This window comes from Periplaneta americana, chromosome 6, assembly GCF_040183065.1.
Source record: "Periplaneta americana isolate PAMFEO1 chromosome 6, P.americana_PAMFEO1_priV1, whole genome shotgun sequence".
NCBI lineage: Eukaryota > Metazoa > Arthropoda > Insecta > Blattodea > Blattidae > Periplaneta > Periplaneta americana.
In genome coordinates this window covers 99,670,958-99,690,488 of record NC_091122.1, presented here as the reverse complement: position 1 = coordinate 99,690,488, position 19,531 = coordinate 99,670,958, and the positions used below count along the sequence as shown (strand labels likewise).

At 35.3% G+C, this 19,531-nt stretch overlaps 1 protein-coding gene across 1 annotated transcript in view; it reads right to left on the bottom strand.

The window, feature by feature from the left end:
- Positions 1-19,531, bottom strand: part of LOC138701546 (serine-rich adhesin for platelets-like) — a 283,122-nt gene that overhangs the window by 13,065 nt on the left and 250,526 nt on the right. The window contains exons 12-15 of the mRNA XM_069828550.1: positions 19,214-19,281; positions 17,169-17,343; positions 3,174-3,394; positions 174-573 (exon numbers count right to left, since the gene is read on the bottom strand). Of these exons, the coding sequence (XP_069684651.1) occupies positions 174-573; positions 3,174-3,394; positions 17,169-17,343; positions 19,214-19,281 (864 nt within the window). The remainder of the gene's footprint in view (positions 1-173; positions 574-3,173; positions 3,395-17,168; positions 17,344-19,213; positions 19,282-19,531) is intronic.

Below are 19,531 nucleotides of genomic sequence, written 5' to 3'. Positions count from 1 at the left end.
AGATAAACTGTTACAGTCATTGATAATACTGTATTTTTGTTTACAAATATTTGTTTGCTTGATTTTTGGTTCACATATTCAGGAATTCTTGTGATAACAACTTAATGGCGTGACTAGCGAAATACCGGGTAACACTGTTTCTCGTTCTAAGGTACGGATGAGTGATCACTTACCATAAGTTTGCTGCTGTTGCTGCTTTTGCTGCTGGCCTGTGCCCCAACCCCTAGGCACCTTGGGCTTGTACAAGTTCTGCCTCTCGGTCTCGGAGATTCTCTGCTGGTAGGTGAGTGTTTGAGTCTTGGCAGGGATGATGGGTTGTGGTGGTGGTGGTGGTGCATAGCTGAATGCGGGTGCAGGGGCTGGTGCAGGAGCAGGCTGGGGCTGTGGAGGTGGTGCCTGCGCCTGGGGCACATTGTACAGGGACTCGAACATGTCTGCAGTCGGTGCAGCAACAAAGCCTCTTGGTGTCAACAGAGGTGGCATCTCTTGAAAAGCAGTATCCACTGAGCCTGTCTGCAAGGCAGCTTCCCACGGAGATTTAACCATTCGAATCCTAGGCTGCGTGAACCGCTCCTATATAAATTACAGAAACAACATTACGCTCTAAATTATGTCTTTTTTATATTTACATTGTCATCCACCTACAAATTTAGGTAATATTTTTTCCGGTGATATGATTATATGTATGTATATCAACCTAGGTAATATAAATTATAATAAATTCGATAACATTTCGCATGGAACATTTAGGTCTAGCATGTAGACGAAAAAAATAAATAGAGGACGATATATTGAGTTAAATGACAGCAGTGAGTAATATAACATGAAAATAAATGCCAACAAGACGAAGACCATGGTCGTAGGAAGAAAAGTAAAGAAGGTAAACTTGCGAATTCTAAATGAAACAGTAGAGCAAGTGGATAGCTTCAAATACTTGGGGTGTACAATAAGCAATAACATGAGCTGCTTCCAGGAAGTTAAAAGGAGAATCGCAATGGCAAAGTAAGCGTTTAATAGAAAAAGGAGCATCTTATGCGGACCTCTGGAAAAAGAATTAAGGAAGAGACTAATGAAGTGCTTTGTGTGAAGTGTAACATTGTATGGGGCAGAAAAATGGACATTACGACGAAGTGAAGGGAAGCGACTAGAAGCCTTTGAAATGTGGATATGGAGAAGGATGGAGCGTGTGAAATGGACAGACAGAATAAGAAACGAAAAGCGCGTGAAGAAAGAATAATGCTGAAACTGATCAGGAAGATAAAAAAGAAATTTGTTGGGTCACTGGCTGAAAAGAAATTGCCTACTGAAGGATACACTGGAAGGAATGGTAAACGGGAGAAGAGTTTGGGGCAGAAGATGTCAAATAATGGACGATATTAAGATGTATGGATCATATGCTAAAACTAAGAGGAAGGCAGAAAATAGGAAAGGCTGGATAATGCTGGGTTTGCAGTGAAAGACCTGTCCTTGGATAGAATACTATGAATGAAAATATTCCACAAAAGGAAAAGAAAACAAAGAAGCGAGGATAGGAGAATGAGGAAGGGGAATGAAAGGATTACTAGAACCTTGGAGTTCTGCAATAGCTATGAGACAGATTAAACTTCTTATTGGAGAACCAAAACCTGACTCAACTAAACAACTCCTGGCCTTGGGAAGAGAATTCTAAGATGAGTAACCGGATTTTTGACTGGAAATTGCCATCTAAATAAGTACCTACACATATTGGGCTTTAGTGATGGCCCAACTTGGAGGAAATGTGAGATGGGTATTGAGTTATCACCCCACATTTTGTTGGATGGTCCAGTCTAAGCCAAATCGGACATCATTACCTCGGGGAATATTTATTGTCTCCTGAGGAATTTCAGGAAATTAAACCTAGTAGCATCGCAAAGCTGGTGTGACATTGTGGTCTGCTGGGTTGATTTCCAGGTCATGGATTGCACAAGGGGCTATTTTTTACCTAAGTGCTAAAGTTGAAATGTAAACCCTTAAATCAAAAGAAGAAGAGTACCGGTAGTTTGTGTTCCAGTAGGTAGTCAATCATTTTACCAATGGGCTACCGCACACTGCGGGAATAAGACTTTGCCATTGTGTTTTCCACATGCATGCGCGGTGAAAATCGCGGGAACCTAAAGTATTATCGGTATTTGTTGTGAAATTCGTGTATATGGAAATTTCGTGAGTTACATCATTACCTAAATTAGGAACAGATAATGGCAGAAGGTTCGTTCCAAAGGTGGGGAAGGGAAAACAATGAGTGAAATCATAGAAATAATATTTATATGATCAGGAGCGAATTTGTGTGTGATCTGTGCTTATGACAGAGTTAGCGGCGTCTCACATCAGTCGTCACAAAGCTTATGATTGCGAGCAACGATATTTCCCTTCCTAACGTATCTAATATATGTAAGTAAGCTTATAAGTAAGTTCTTTAAGTTTATCACGTGAGACTCTCACAGTGAGAGGTCATAACATTGTAAAAAGTGCTATGATCGCATTGTGACACAATTATTGAAAAACTGTCCTTTTTCCGTTGGCAGACCATTGATTAAATTTGAACCGACTGTTGCCGATGTTATTCATATCCTTTTCATTGTGCGTTTAAGTTCATGTACTCTTTTAAAGAGTTATGAATAAAATTTATATATATATATATATATATATATATATATATATATATATATATATAAACATTAATAGTAATATGGTAGCTTAAAAACCGTTCCCTCAGATTTGCCGCCCAAGGCAGCTGCATAGTTGTAGTACCTACTGGATTTCTAGTACAGCCCTTTTAATGGCTTAATATCATGGAAGAAGAGCTGCATTGATTTAGACGCTTAGACTCTACAAAACAAGTGTCTCCCCTGTGATCAAACGGTAGCTTTTTTTGCTTAGGTGCTTATTTCTTTTCCAGCAAGAAATTTTAGATTTACTGTATTTTATTCCCTTAATTGTATTTTCGTATTTTCTGTAGGTTATATTCTAAAGAGTAGCCCTGCCATATTCTGACCACGTGGCCAGGGAGTCCACCTACTTATGGATGTTTAGCGTTGGTGCTTATAGAAGTGAGAACGTGAGGGATAAAATGCAGTTCTAAGATCAACCTCGGCCTATTTCGTACATAACCTACGGCATGTTGAAAGTGTTCATAGTGCATTGACAAAGCGTACCTGGATCTCGTTGAGCTTCTGCATGACCTCGGCGCGCTTGGTGGACTCTTCCATGTACGTGGGTATGGGCGGCATCTTGCCCTGCTGCTGTTGCTGCGTGTGGGTGGTGGAGGAGGAGATCAGCTCCGTGGTCGTGGTGCTCGAGGATGCCGACTTCACCGTCGTCTCGTCCACCACCCACTTCTCGGACTTCTTCCGGCGTTTCGCGAAAAGTTCCGCTCCTGCGAACATGGATAGCGATATTATGATTTGTATGGAATAATTCCATAATTATTACGGAAAAAAGTCGTATTAGGCATATGAAATTAATCTTGCCTAGAAATGTGTTGAAAATCTTCGGTAAATATACACGTAGCAACTTCGTGATGATAAGGAAGTGTGCTGATTATATTGTACCGTGCTCATTTAAAATTTTCCATACTCTTTTATCTGTGCTTTTAAAATTATAATAATGATAATAAGATTATGAACATGAAAGTATATTATTTGTTCTCCCGGGCCTCAGAAGTTTTTGAGTACAAAGCATTTCTTGACATACAAATGAGAAACTGTTGGCAGACATGCAAAGAACATTACACTAACATGTGAATGAGGATAGAAATTGTGTGGCGGGCTGATGACCTGTCAATGTATAAACTTAACGCTCACAATACCAAAGAAAATTGCCGGGCGGACATATTCAACGACGATAATAGCAATGGACTAAGGGCTGTTTTAAATAATATGACAATTCCACTTCATTTAAAAATTAACAGAAATAATTTAAGCGTCAGAGATGAAGATTATGAGGTCACTTCTACGAGGTTTAACTTTGAGAGATTATATCAGAAACGAAAAAATAAAAAAAAGTATTAAATGTTGAAACAACAATGGGAGAAGATATTGCAATTATTAATATAAATGGTACAGTCATATTTAAAGGATCTCCCTGATCTCCTACCACGGCAAAAATTTAATTCTAAACCGGTTGGAAGGTGTGATATTGGACGACCGAGGAAAAGATGGAGAGAATAATTCTAAAGAAAGCCTTTGGATTCGGGATGAAACTCGAACTCTGGAAAGGATGAAGAAGAGTTAATCTGCGTTAAAGTATAGAAGGATTTAAGACATTCTGGGCACATTAATTTTCTAAAATTTCTGGCAGCTTACCTAGATTGGACAAATCTTAAAGTCAATTTGATATTTACGTGTATCATTATTAGGATAACCATAAGAATATAACGCAGTATGCTTATTGGTTCTGCATAATTAGTTTTTACGAGTTATACGAGGTCGGACAATAAAGTAATGAGACTGGTATAAAAATGATTTTAGTTACATTTCTAACCAACTACAATGTGATCATCTTCAAAGTAGGTCTAGTTCCCTTGAGACTGCACAAACTTATTCCAATGTTGCTGCCATTGCTGGTACCAGCTATGAAACTCATCTTTTGAGACACTGTTTAATGCCTCGGTTACGGCTTTTTGGACGTATCTTTTGTTTGATAAGGCCTCCTTTCACAATAAGAAATATAAGAAGAAGTCGCATGGTGAATATGGAGGCTTCGGCAGAGTTGAGACAGATCAGCAGCCACATTTCTCCTTTTATCTTACTATTGCCCGAAGAGATTTTTTGGAACGATTTTTGCACAATTTTTTTTCATGTCCAGGCCTTCAGTTAGAATGAGGTGAACAGTTTCCCGATTCACGTTCAATTCTTATGCTATCATTCGTACAACTTCACGTATCATGGCAATGTTGCCATCTGTCCGTGCAGTTGTTGGTGTTCATCTTTAACGTTGCTTCTGCCCTCGGCAAATGATTTTTTGCCATCGGAAATGTTGTGCTCTTGACATAACTTTATTTCCAAAACCCTGCTGAAGGTTTCATATGTTGTCGTGGAATTTTCACCGAGTTTCATACAAGCGCGACGATTTCATTGTATTGACGAGGAGCAAACACAACTTCACTAATGAAGCAGTTATTCCACAATTACGGCTTGCAGGGAGGTTCCAGTTGGAATTCGAGTGGAGAAAGGACCAAAGTGAAACATATCTTTGGTAGGAGGCTGCGATGTTGCCTCATCAGGTGGGAAAAAAATCAATCTCATTACTTTATTGTCCTACCTCGAATTTTCGAAAAGTCTCTCAAATATATGGTTTACCCCAACACATGTGGATAAATACTTTTAATCGATTATTTAACGACACTTATCAGTTGCGAGGTTATTCAGCGTCAGTGAAGTTGGTGATAGCGGGACGAGTCTTTTAATTTGCCATGAGATTACCTGGCATTCGCCTTACAGTTTGGAAAAGCTTCGGATAAAACTCAGTCAGGCAATCAGCGCAAGCGGAATTCGGACCTTTGCCCGAACGCAATCTCGGATCAGTAGTCAAACGCGCTACCGTGTGATCTACGCCGGTGTCCTGGATAAATCTTAATATTAGCTTAATATTTGTAATGACAACGTATTTCCATTGTACAAAGAGATATTTTTCATGAAGTCCTCTTCATGTTTTTATCAAATAAGAAACAATCCCGATGTTATACTTCAGTTTATGTGACATGCAGAGCGTATAAGCATTGCTGCTGTGGATGTGGTAAATAAAGATACAATGACGCACCCAAGCTGTACACTTTCGGGCAGTACTTTGAATAGTCTCTCTCTGTTAAGATGTCATACTCAAAGATTCAGATTTTGGTACCAGCTTTGTGGATTCCTGTGGTTACTTTTTCCTTAAAATATCCGTCGTAGGCATCCATACATTTCTTATTTCAAGGGACCGTACCTACGCTATGTGATCCTGAATACGATGCAGCTGATTGCCTTATTGTATCTGTCCCCGCAAGAAAGATTTGCACCCTCGCATTTTTTATTACTTGCTGCTTTCTCCGTTATACACCTCAGTGATCTCATGAGACGCACCACAGAGAAATATACAGCCTCAGTTGAGAATTTTGCTTGTAAAGCATTTGTCTACAAAGGCAGGGGACTGTGTAAGACAGTGAACAGATGACCTGTAAATTTTTCACACAGTAAAGGACAAAGTCTTATGTGCTATGAATCTTAGGACACGGATGGAAGTTATGCTAAGGACTTTTATTTCTCTTAAGTCCATCGTTCTTAACCAGATTTATAGACATTTAATATTTGAGGAGAAAAATCTATAATATTCAGATTTATACAGCTTGTCTCATGAGAAATTGATATGTGCGCACGATGGCGATAAGAATGATTGTGCATTATTGAGAGATGGTGAAATGACAGGAGACACGAAAGTATTTCAAAAAGTATTGTCACAGAATTATTTTTGATCATCACAAATTCAATTTGAACTCTCTGGAAATTGAACCCGAACCTTCAGCTTGGAAGGACAACTGTTCGAGTGACAGCCATTTTACACATATGTGTAACGAGGATAGTGAAAAGTCAAAATAAAGCTGTATTGACGCGGTAAAAATTAAATGAACGTAATTATATTCTTTCAGGATGTGATCGTTTATGACAATGGGTTTATGAGAAGATATGCTTCTCTTCATCTTTTAATCGATGTTCTCTTCAAGTAAATTATTATTAAAATATTCAGCGTATTTCGAATCTCACCGGACCGGTGGACAACAATGACGTCACGCTGCAGCGAATTAGGAACAAAACTGCTGGAAGGATCGATGGCTGTCATGGTGACTGTATAAGTTGTTGTCTGTGCTACGTTAGCAAAATTTTGCGAAATTTCCGTACTGCCATCTCATTCAAAGAAAAGAGAGCATAAACAATTTATTTCTTGAACCGGTAGTAATAACTGACATGTTCGCTCATAAGCCATTAACATATTGTTTTTACGTTGTGCTCATTACAAACAATACAGCAGAACTAAAGCAGAACACACCTCCATGACACAACAGTGCACGATGTCATTCATCTGCTAATTCCCGCCCTATACAAGAACCAATCAGGTTCACTGATGGCGGCTGATGGAGACTACCACCACCTCTGCAAGCTGATGGCACCGGTGCGACACCAGTGGAACATCAGTCACGCCATCGGTGAAATTCGGAACACCGTGATGTCATCAGATTGCTCAGCGCTGAGATTCGGAATACGCTCATTGTGACCTTGTTATATATTTGAGGATATGTTTTACTTCTTAACAAGTCAGTGAGGTATGTTGATGAGACAGTAAGAAATAATTACTGAGGTCATGTAGAGGAAATGAGAGTGACCAAGAAGAAGTTGCCTTTGTTCATCAGAGACTACAATTCAGATTCGTCGGGGTTTTAACCTGGTTTTCGTCGTGGATAGACGTTACTCAGACCATCGGGTAACGGCATTTGAAGAGTAAAATTACATATAAGAATATTAAACATTCGGTGGTATGACTTAATAATGTTGAAACCTGACAGAAACTCGTACAATGATCGGTTAAAGATTTAGAAGCGAAAGACTACAGCGTCGGCTTTTCACGCTGGTAACCTGAGTTCGAATTTCGATGGGTCCCAAGTAATCCCATTTCCCCTACCGGCATTACAACATTGGTCCATTAATTATCATAATTATACTGATACGCTGTGCACCACTCTTATGATGTACTAAGCACAACGCTTCGGCGGAATATATTCTACAATTTGAAGACCTCCCCGGAAGAAGGGTGTAACCAACAAATCTATAATATACGTTTCAGGAGAAAGGAAATTAATTTCAGGGGCATATTTCGTTAAGCCTACATTTACTAGCAGACTGATCAAAGATACAAGTTTATTCAGCTATTGGATGTTGTCATTTATTGTTATAAATAAATGCTTCAAAATTATTTTTTCTTCCCAAGTCACATATTTTATTAATGTGATGTTACACTCCTATTCCAGGGAGGTGTTCCTCCTAGATGGGAATGACTGGATGAACGACAAGTCAAGTATTTGCCATTGGAACAAAGAAATTAGAAGCAAAAAGCGAATGTTAGAGGGACGAATTAACCAAGCTTGAAGTCGAATCAGAATTATTAAAAGTCCTGAAGTATGATAATTACGAAGGGGGGGGGGGGAGTGGAAGTTGACGACTTGAAAAAAAGCTGATTTATGCTGGAGAATAAAGTTGTGAAATGCGTTGCGATTAATTAAGGAATCGTCATCAGAATTTTGCCGTCTTGGTTCTTTCATTACTATTTTCATACACTACTTGATGCGCCGTGGTGTTGCGGCAACTTCTTTGGCACAGACGTTAGGCAGGAAGTCTGAAGTTAAGGCGTTGGTTTTTGTTAAGACAGAAATATGCACTTAAGTTCTTCACAGACGAATATACAGTCCCTACTTTGAAACCTTGCACATTGTGCGCATTTATATCGTCAAAATGCTCACTTCCAAATCAGAAAAATTAATTATCGTCTTGGCTAAATGTTTGGGCTTGAAGTACACGTGAGATCTAAAATTGATGCTTATCTTTCATTATATTATTTATTGTATATTTCTTTGCGTCTTAAACCCAACCAGATATATTTGTGTCATTGTGTAATTCCTTCATAGACCCCTAAATATAGTTGTAGTCTGAATTAGAGTAAGCATTTAAAATAAATGTAAGCTACTCTTCGAAGTTATTAAGAAGTTTGTCAGACATATTCTCACACTTATAAGAATAAGTCGGCCTCTGTAGCCTCGGTAATGTAGTTGGTATAGCGCTGGCCTTCTATGCTCGAGGTTGCGGCTTCGATCCCGGCCCAGGTCGATGGCATTTAAGTGTGTTTAAATGCGACAGGCTCATATCAGTAGATTTACAGAATGTAAAAAAAACTCGTGCGGGACAAAATTCCGGCACACCAGCGACCTCTGCAGTTACGAGCGTCGTTAAATAAACCATAATATTTATTTATTTATAGGAATAGTAAACAAATTATTTCCTTATATGGTGGTGGCTCATTCGGTTACTACTGACGTACGTGTTCGATCCCCACTGTTTTCTCGTACAAAGAACTTTTTCTTTTTTACATTTAAAAGTTACGATGGGATGGATGCAGTAGTTTAATTATATCCATACAGGTGGTGATGGTGATGATGATGATGATGATGATAATAATAATAATAATATTAATATTATTATTATTATTATTATTATTATTATTATTATTATTATTATTATTATTAAATAATCCCCTACAGTGGGAAAGTATTAATTATCACCTCCGAATTTAGTAAATTGTGAGTTTATGACGATATTCAAAAGCATAAAAAACAGTAATTTGTTATTATAAACTTCGTAACTCCCAATCTATAATTTACCAGTACATATAAAAATAACATACAAAGTACCGTATACAATTATGATTCTAGTCTCATTATAACAATTAACAATGAACATTTTCATTTTATCAAAGAAATACTTCTTTTTTGTTCAGGAAAAAATAAAAACAGTATTTGTGCTCTGAAAATATTCGTTCTACGTCACAAAGCGTTACTGGAGTAAATCTGAAATCTGATACAGCAGTATTTCTTACTATCATAGATGAACAACTACTTTGTGAATCTAGTAGTGTATCTTCCATGTAGTATATAATATTAAACGCATAATTGTATTAAATAAAAATGTTCATTTCTATTGTAATGACAGCTAGGAAGTTCGTATCGTAATTCCGATGTTGAACTCGGACTGTAACGCAACCGAATGCATAGCAGCACGAGACGTCAGCATTTAACGAAGAATAATCCGGGAAAAAATAAACGTGTTACACATTCCTGTTTGTATAATTATTTAATAACAGGTGGGTTTAATTTTATGGAATCATGGATAATATTAACATTACGTAAATAATACTAAAATAATGAAAGAATAGCTCACTTTGTTGAGAACCTAAAATATTAGTATAAATTAAGAATATTCTTCAAACTATTCACTACTCTACACAGCTCCACAGAATCATACTACACGTTGTTTAAGTGAACTGCTTATCGTCTGTAGTGAGCGGGAGCAGAGCGAGGCGCAGGTGAGATCTATACTCTTATCTGTACTCAACTTATATCTAATGTGTTGGCACGAACTTCCTACCTATGGTAATAAGAATAATTTATTATTATCTGTATTTACATTACATTTGGAGTGAGCGGCAAGTCTTTATGGTTGTTAGTCTAGTGTAATTTTTTTACGCTTAATCTGTATAACTAAAGTTCCATCGTGCCATTTTTGTAACATAAATTAATACATTATGCTGCAAGACTATTGAAGTACTATTGATTTGGTTGCTGTTCTTGTTTACTGACCGTAAAAATGCTTAATATGGTTTCAGGCTTGTTTTTTCAAATTCATTCAAATTTATTTAAAATTTTCGTTTATATGATATGATGCAGACTAAAGTTATCTGAAATGAGCAAGAGCTCATTCTTGGGTGCAGTCCAGTAAAGCATAACATTTTATACAGACATGAATAATAATTAGAATAACAATGACGAAAAACAATACCAATAAAAATAGTAATACCATTTCAAATAATAGGTTGATAAAACAGATGTAAAACATAAGCGAGAGAAAGTTAACACAAATTCACATAAGCATATTGTAATAAAAAAAACTGTTTGTGGCTTCTTGTAGAAAGTGACCATATAATTAAGAATAGCATTTATACATCCGTTGTGAAAATAATAGATCGAGATATCAGTCGAATAAAATAAGTAAACTCTTTTACGTAGCCTACAGAAATTTCAGTGATTACTTGCTGACAATTGAATAAGACTTAAATAATAATTTGCAATGCAGAGTTTACTGAATACTGATCAGTTATTACTTTTTTATTCAGTAAACACTTACTTTTCCAGTCAACACTTAACATGTTTTGATTAAAGTTCATAATTACTTGCCTGATTCAGTAGGCTAATTAAATATATTTAAGTTTACTAAAGAGTTGACTTGAATGTTTGTTGTTAAGTTGTAAAGAAAATGACAGCTTTTCTACCTACACCTCAGAAAAAGATGTGCAAAAGCAGAAGGGATATCAGTCTCAGTAATTCAAAGAAGCTTCTGAGATTTTAAAGAGGAATTATAAACTTCTTAAGAAACTATTTTCTACCTCATACCGATAGAGCAAGTGGTAGACTATAGCATTAAGTTTACAGCTGAAAATGAATCTTCTCTTACGCTATTTAGCAAGGCCATCTGCAATATATCGAATCTAAATGAAGATACTTGTTAATTTTTTATTCATTAAACACTAATGATTTTCCAGGTATTACCAGCAGTAAAAGTAAACTTTTATTCAATTAAAAAACAGTGATTGCTTTGTTTTCAGTGCATGTAATAAATTCAAAGATTTTACTGATTTTTATTTAACTGGCCCATTTCCTCTCTAATAGTTCAATGATACAGCGCTCCCTGAAATCGGAATCGTTAGGAATTGTAGGAACGTTATCAGGATAGCACGTGGGACACATGGAGCTCTATGATTCGTTCTGAAAGAATTGTTGCATCCGAAATGCAATTTCACGCTCATCCTTGTATAGAACCTGATGTTTCCGTTTTTTCTCCCGTCTCCATATTCCTGTCCTAGACGATAGGAATGCAAGAATAAAATGAAGATCAGAAATCGCAAAAAATAATCCAAACCATGCTACTTATCCATATAGTACAAGAACCGAACAAAGATTGGACGACGTAGTTCAGTCAACTGTCCGAAGAAGACAGATTTGAACCTCATAAGTGACACTCATGAGTAGAGCCCGGATGTTTAGGCATTTATAACAGTTAAAATAGGCAGGCAAAAAAGGCAATAAAAACGTTAAAAAGCACAATAATCTTTGAAAAAGGCATTATAAATTTTAAAAAGGCATAATATATTTTAGCAATAAATTGAAATTATATCAACATAACTTATATATTTACTTCGTAGGTGACACATGTTGACTTATAAAAAACTTTTTTTCGTGAATAACTGTCTTTTCACAAACCTTACATAACAAAACTATTCCTTGTGTTGAAAACACAAGCACTCCAAGTTCACTAACGCAAACATGAAGTTTACTTTTCAATGGTTTACTGAATTTAGGCATTCTAGCTAACCGATCTTATACCTTGTGTCACCCGACAATAACTGACTATTCCTCACCAGTGTTGCCAACACATAAATTGTATCCCCGTCAGTCTAACACCTTGAAATCCGTCAGAATCCGTCAAAATAAAAAAGACCCACTCGATATATCTATATACAAATAAAAACAAGTTTTAACACAGCTTACTTACCAATCTTGATTAAAATAATAATAATTCATCAATCTCTGACTTGATTACGAGGAGATTTGAAACGGGATTCTTTAACATGGTTCGGCACAGGCAGGACTGATCGAAGAAAAAGTAAAATACCCAAAAATTAAGCAATTAAAATGACAGCATCTAAAAAAAGTCAAAAGACGATGTAAATCATAATTTCCGCCAGAAAATCCGTCACCCGTCAAAGCCATTCTTTTCCCGTCCGCTACGTTGAAATTCCGTCAGTTTTGTGGAATTTCCGTCCATTTGGTAACACTGTTCCTCACTCAGATTTCTTTCTCCTACAATAATAAACACGTGTAGCACAAAATTGTAACAGTAAGATTTGAAAATATGAAAGCAAACAAACTGGAAATGCCACGCGACAACTTCTATGAGAACGAGCTTAGTAGTGATGGATGAAATAAATTAATACCGATATATTTGTATTGCAATATATTACAAATCTAATTTCAATAAACGGTATATATCGCAGAAAATATATCGATGTATCGAACGATTATCGATATATCGCTATTCCGTAAGCAAATCACATTTTCAGGCGTACTTTTACTGTATCACAATAAAATTACGTAAATTTTAATATTCCTTTATACCATTGAAATTAACATCATAACAGTCAAAAGCATAAATGTAAAATTATAACAATAAACAATATATTTTCAATACCATATGATGTAGGCCCTAACCTAAATCAAAATTATGGTGGAGGCAATGATATAGTGGAAAAGAATAAAGTTAAGTCTACATGGTTGAATATTTGATATTGGAACACGATTTAGTTATTCTAAATTTATATGGGATTCAATCCAGGACACATATAATGCTCTATGCTACCTAACAACGTAATAATTTTTAAATGTAAATAAACAGAACTTGTAATTATTTTTAAATGTAAGTAAATCGTACTTCGAATGTTACAAGTTTGAACAAACTTCACAGTTGATTTGATACAATCCTTCTATAGTAAGTTCCCACTGCAAGCTATTGTTACACTCCAACATTCCAAACAACAATGGTGATGATAGGGATAGAATTTTTATGCACTAAAAGATATAATAAGAAAACAGAATGTCAGTACTAGGCTGTACATAGAAATCATGGCCGTAAACAAACGTCATATCGGTATTAAATCCCTTCATTTCAGACTATAAAAATAAAGTTTTGATACCCGTTTTGAGGTCAGACGGTTCCCTTTCAGGGTGGGAATTGCTCCTGCTTTGGAGAACATTAATAACAATATTAAAATAGTAGTAGATAAACCTCCCGTCTGTCTCACGTTCGCACGCGCTGCATTTTGAATTTGGTGCTGCATATTATACCCTTTGCATTCGAATTCCAGTCCAGCCAATTAGAGCAAGGTATTGATTGTACTGGATATTTCAAGGTTGCACAATTATGTAACAGGCCACCTTTATTACCGCCATCTCTCGGGAATTATCGGAGTATCTGGTGTGGATTTTGTTGTTGTTGATAATGATGATCATCATCATCATCATCCTTCACGAATTAGGCCTCTGTAGACCTGTTTCGGCCCCATCTAGCAGTCTTCTTAACGGTCTTCCTGGTCGACGATGTCCTCTAGGTTTATATTGCATCATAATTTTTGGGATTCTTGAATTTTCCATTCTTCTTACATGATCTAGCCAATTGAATTTGTATCTGGTGATTTTTTCTTCTACTGACTCTACTTCTAATTGTTCTAAAATTTCTTCATTCCTTTTTCGGTCTAAAAGAGTATATCCTGCTGTTCTCCTGAAAAATTTCATTTCCGTTGCTTTGATTCTGTTCATGTCTTTTTTCTTTAATGTCCAAATCTCGCTTCCGTATAGAAGGGTGGGTAATGCTAGTGTATTATATATTTTTATTCTTGTAGATTTTTGTACTAATTTAGCTTTTAATGTATTGTTTATTATTCCTAGAATTTGTGTAAATTTGGTAATTTTCTTGTTCACATCTTTTTCATTTTGATAAGATATTTCACAACCCAGATAATTGAAATTTTGCACTTGTTCGAGGCATTGGTTATTGTGTATTATCTTACTTCTCACTGGGTCTTGTCCTAAAAATGCCATTACTTTTGATTTTTGTGCTGAAATTTCCATCCCAAAATCTTTTAATATTTCATTCAATGTATACAATCCTCTTTGTAAATTATCCACTGAATTGGAAATTATGACTTGATCATCGGCATAGAGTAAGGTATTTAATGTTAGAGCACTGGTTATTTTGATTCCTGATGTGTAGATTTGGTTCCATTTTAAAATAATTTCATTTATATAAATATTAAATAAAGTTGGTGATAGTGGACAACCTTGTCGAACTCCATTATTAACTAATTTTCTTTCGGATATACAGTTATTTATTTTGACACTTATTTTGCTGTCCGTGTAGATTTCTATTATATTTTGGAATAGCAAATTTGGAATATTTTTTTCTTGTAATATGTCGAATAAAAGGTCTCTTCGGACTTTATCAAAAGCTTTCACAAAATCAATAAAAGCTATATGGGTTTCTAAATTAAATTCTCTTCTTTTTTCCAACAATAGTTTGATACTAAATAATGGATCTACACATGATCTTCCTTTTCTAAAGCCATTTTGACACTCCAGAAGGAAAGTTTCAGCATGTTTTTTTAATTTTTCATTTAAAATCCTACTAAATATCTTATAACATGTGTTGAGGATACTAATCCCTCTATAGTTTTCAACATTCTGTTTATCTCCTGTTTTATATATGGGAATAATTACACTATTTTTCCATTCTTCTGGTAAAGTGGCAGTCAGATATATTCTGTTTAGAAATCTTAGTAATCTTTCTTGAAATAGATCTCCTGCATATTTATACAATTCTGAATATAGGTTATCTTCTCCAGGTGATTTACTATTTTTCGTCTTCTTTAATGCTTCTTGTAGTTCTTCTTTTGTAATGCATTGTTCATCTGGGTTTTTTGTGTCCCAGAATTTTGAATCAAAAGTAGGATTGTTCCATAAGTTTTTGTAAAAGTCTAGGAATGTTTCTATTTTGGGGCAAGGGTTTATCTTGGCGGATTCCTTTATGTCTCTGTTCATGTATTTTAAAATTTTATATGTATTGGGTTTCATTTTATAAATGTCAGTTTCTAAAAAATATATAAACTCTTTCCATGATTGCCTGTGTCGTTTTCTAATCTCTCTGTTAGCTATCGCCCTTTTATGTTTATAATCTATTTCATCATTAACGGATTTTGTTTGAAGGTATTTTCTATAAGCTATATTTTTATTTTTTATGATCTCCTTAATTTCATCATCCCAAGATCTTAATTTTTTCTTTTGTGTGAAAGCCTTATATTTTCCGATGCTCTCCGTGGCTGCCTGTGATATTTGAGTTTTAATATTTTCCCATTCTTTGTGAATGTCTTCATCTTCAGGTATTTCTAACATTTTTTGTTCAAGTCTTTTTTGATAAAGCCAGCGTACACTGTCGTCATGGATTAATCTAATTTTGTAACGCATTAATTCTTTTTTGGGGGAATTTATCTTTGTTAAATGTAGCCATCTTGGTGTATATCTCACTTTTGCTAATACAAGGTAATGATCTGATCCAATGTCACTTCCTCTGAAGATCTTGACATCTAAAAATAATTCGGATAATTTTCTATTTGCTTATCCGAATTATTTTTAGATAATGATGATAATTCCACAAAAAAAAAACGATAGATTTATGAAAAAGCGATATATTATACGATATATCAAAACAAAAATATAGGTATTTCGTAAAAACCGATATATTGTATCATTCCCATCTCTAGAGCTTAGTATTTAAAATTATAAAGCTGATTGTTGGTATCATGAAGACATGGTCGATCATTATTCATATTAAACCAATAGTATTAAAGCACGATTATTAGCAGATTAAGCACCGAAATAAATTACTTTTATTTACTATTGATAGTGAAGTTAGTCATTGTTTCATATATTTAAATTTCATGCACATTACATTGCAATTAATTAGAAAATTGCAAATAAACCAGAAATATTGCTTTAAAATGACAAAAGAGGCATTTATTAGTAAGAAACACCTTTAAAAGGCAAAATAAAAATCGGCCATATCACTGATTTACTCCAAATCACATTTATATATATATATATATATATATATATATATATATATATATATATGCAAATACAGTAATGATTTACTTCCACCTAGTAAAAAAGGCATTTTGCCAAACATCCGGGCTCTATTCATGAGGCAACTAAACAAGGACATAAAGGGGTAGGGTGGCCAGTTCCCTTTCCGCCTCCATTGCATGCATTGCTGACTGGTAACATATTTCAGACGACGAGATATATAACATAATTTTCTCTTCCATTACGCATCCTTCACACGGTAGAAGGCACCCGCTTTCTTACAAGATCCATACTTTTAGTAGTCACTAGTGAGCATCACATGCTTTCATGAAGAAAAAGATAGGCTTATGTCAGGAATGAAACAGACAATAATTTAATTATCTTGTAGAAGACTTTTGAACTACCGCAATAGCTCCCTTTAAGATCTACTCGTATTTACTTTTCTGATTCGAGCTACGATTCACAGGCCTGCAGGGACTTCTATGTGGAAAGTAGGCAAATTGGGCAAAAAATTTCTCGTTAATTTGCCTGGAGCCGTTCGTTCTACCACAAGATTATTTACCTTCTCCTAAAAATTCGTATATGACAAAGAACCTACTTCTATGATAATATTACAGGAAAATTAACATGTTGATTGGCTGGTACATGAACTAAATTCACCTACCTTTTCCTTTGGGTGCGTTGAGGTCACGCACCAAGTCGAAGGCTACCTCGGGGCTGAGAGAGCCGGGTTCGATGTTGTAGCCTTGTCGACGCAGGCTGTTGAGGTCCTGGACCTGCCCCCTGGGGTCCATCACCAACTTCAGCACGGGCTTGTTCTCATCGCGGAACTTGCTGTCCTGCAGGCGGATGTTTCTGCTTAGCAATGTGCTGCACGTCAAGTGTGTTTGAAATGAGGCAGTGGTTAACATCTGCTTGCAACTTTAGAGCCAAGGTGATTGCACAGTTACAATTATAAATGACTAGCCGTTTGCGAAACTCTTGCATGAAATGTGTGATAAAATTCTTGAGTTGCAGAATTAAACTGTTCGATTTTACGAGATCTTATTCGGTAGGGTACTTGAAGTAAATAGCAACATGTGTTTTAAGGCAGAGACATCTTGATTTTCCAATAAGAAAAAGTGTTAATTTAATAATATTAAAATGACTTTTATTGAGATATTTTGTTCCCTTCGTTAAAAAGTCTTGAATTTTTTTAAAGAATTTGTTTGAACTGCAGTATATGAAAGATCTTCAGTTCACTTTAAAAAAAAAACTTCGTTTCAAGTATCTAATATGTGTTATTAGTTTTCAATTATGTTTTATTAAAAAATCTCGTTTTATTTAATTAAGAAGAGTTTTTTATGTATTTAGAATGTCATGATTTTCATTACTAAGATATTTCATTACAAATATCTAACAAATTTTGATTTTTCATTAAAAATAAATTTTGCCTCAAAATTTTATTTGTTAGTAGGAGGAGATTTTGTTTGAACTTTATTATTATTATCTTTATTATTTATTAATAATTCTTTTCTATAGATATTTAAAAACCTGAATCTTTAAGCATGAACAGAATTCCTTTAAACTACCTCAAAGTCATTACTTCTTCATTAGGAAGGAGGTTTTTTCTGTTTTTGTTTATTTTTCAGCAAGACTAGATTTTGTTTGAATTCGTGTGTGAACGTAGGGATGCAGTTCTGAGATTTTTATCGAATACAGGACTAGATAAGGTGATTTAATTTTTTATTGACCCGTTTTACTTATTCTCCGGACCCTTTACATCCGGAGGTTATATTTGTTGTTTTATATTTGATTTCACATTGTTGACATTTCGGACTTTATACATCCGAATATCTGATAAAATTTTATTGTTTTTAAATGTGATACACAATTTATCTCTGGTGGTCTTAGTTTTATTATTTTATTTGTTCGTTTTGAATACCACCTAGGGTCGTAGAATTGCTCACTTTTATGATTCTGTACAAATCACCTTGTGTATACTGCATTTGTGTACCTCGTTTTACCGTGACAACGCTTTGTTACTTCTTTTAGCACTCTGATTATTATATTATTTATGTCTATGTTTTATTAAGAATTTTAGATAAGGGCGCAAATAGCCATAGTAGCTGACGCGCCCTTTTTAAACCCTACTATTACTAAACATAGGGCTATAAACATTTTATTAAGGAAGGTTTTTCTTGAAATACATGCTTTTTTTTTTTTAGTGAAGACATACCTTTTGAACTAAACAATCTGAATATTTCGATAGAAAATTCTGTTTTAACGCTTTTGATTATTGTCGGAAAATAGTTTAGTAATTTGTTCCTTTTACTACATTCAAGCATCGCTTTCCATTATTGAGTACAGTAACTCTTATATGAAATTATTTTTTCGGTGCGTGTAGAATATATTACTGTACCTCAAAACTCGACCTCGAGGTTGAGTGTGTCTCTGCCTTTAGATAGCCGGAAGATAAGCTGTTGTTTTGTTATTCTAATTGGTGATATTTTAGTTCACAACCCTCGAAAATTTAACATCATCTTAGTGATTTTTTCACTACCAGTGCTGAGGGGCGATCTCTGACAGACTCGGTGATTTGTGGTGGAAGAAATGTCCTAAGTTTTCTGGAATATTTCAGTTCTCCCGTCATGCTCAATCACCGCGATACCACTAAATTATTGTCTTTACTTCAAAAGAGATTTTGAAAAGTAACAACTATTTTCTTACCCTGAACATCTTTTCGTCTCCAGGAGTATCCGGGACATCTCCTTCGATTTTTGACCCGTCTGCCACACCTGTAACGAAAGGATTTTAAGAATAAATAAACAAGAGTGTGACAATCTGTGCCAAGATTTGAAGCCGAGAGCTGATGGATTTCTTAGTTAACATTTGGTTAAACAGGAAGTCATTGTGTTACGCAGGATTGTATAAGAGCTTTCAAATGGACGTTCATCCATGAGTGTGCGGCCACGCCTGGCGGCTGGGAGCACCCTGTTTGTCTGCAGAGTCGGCTATTCATAGCCCCTTAAGCGCATAGATTGCTTA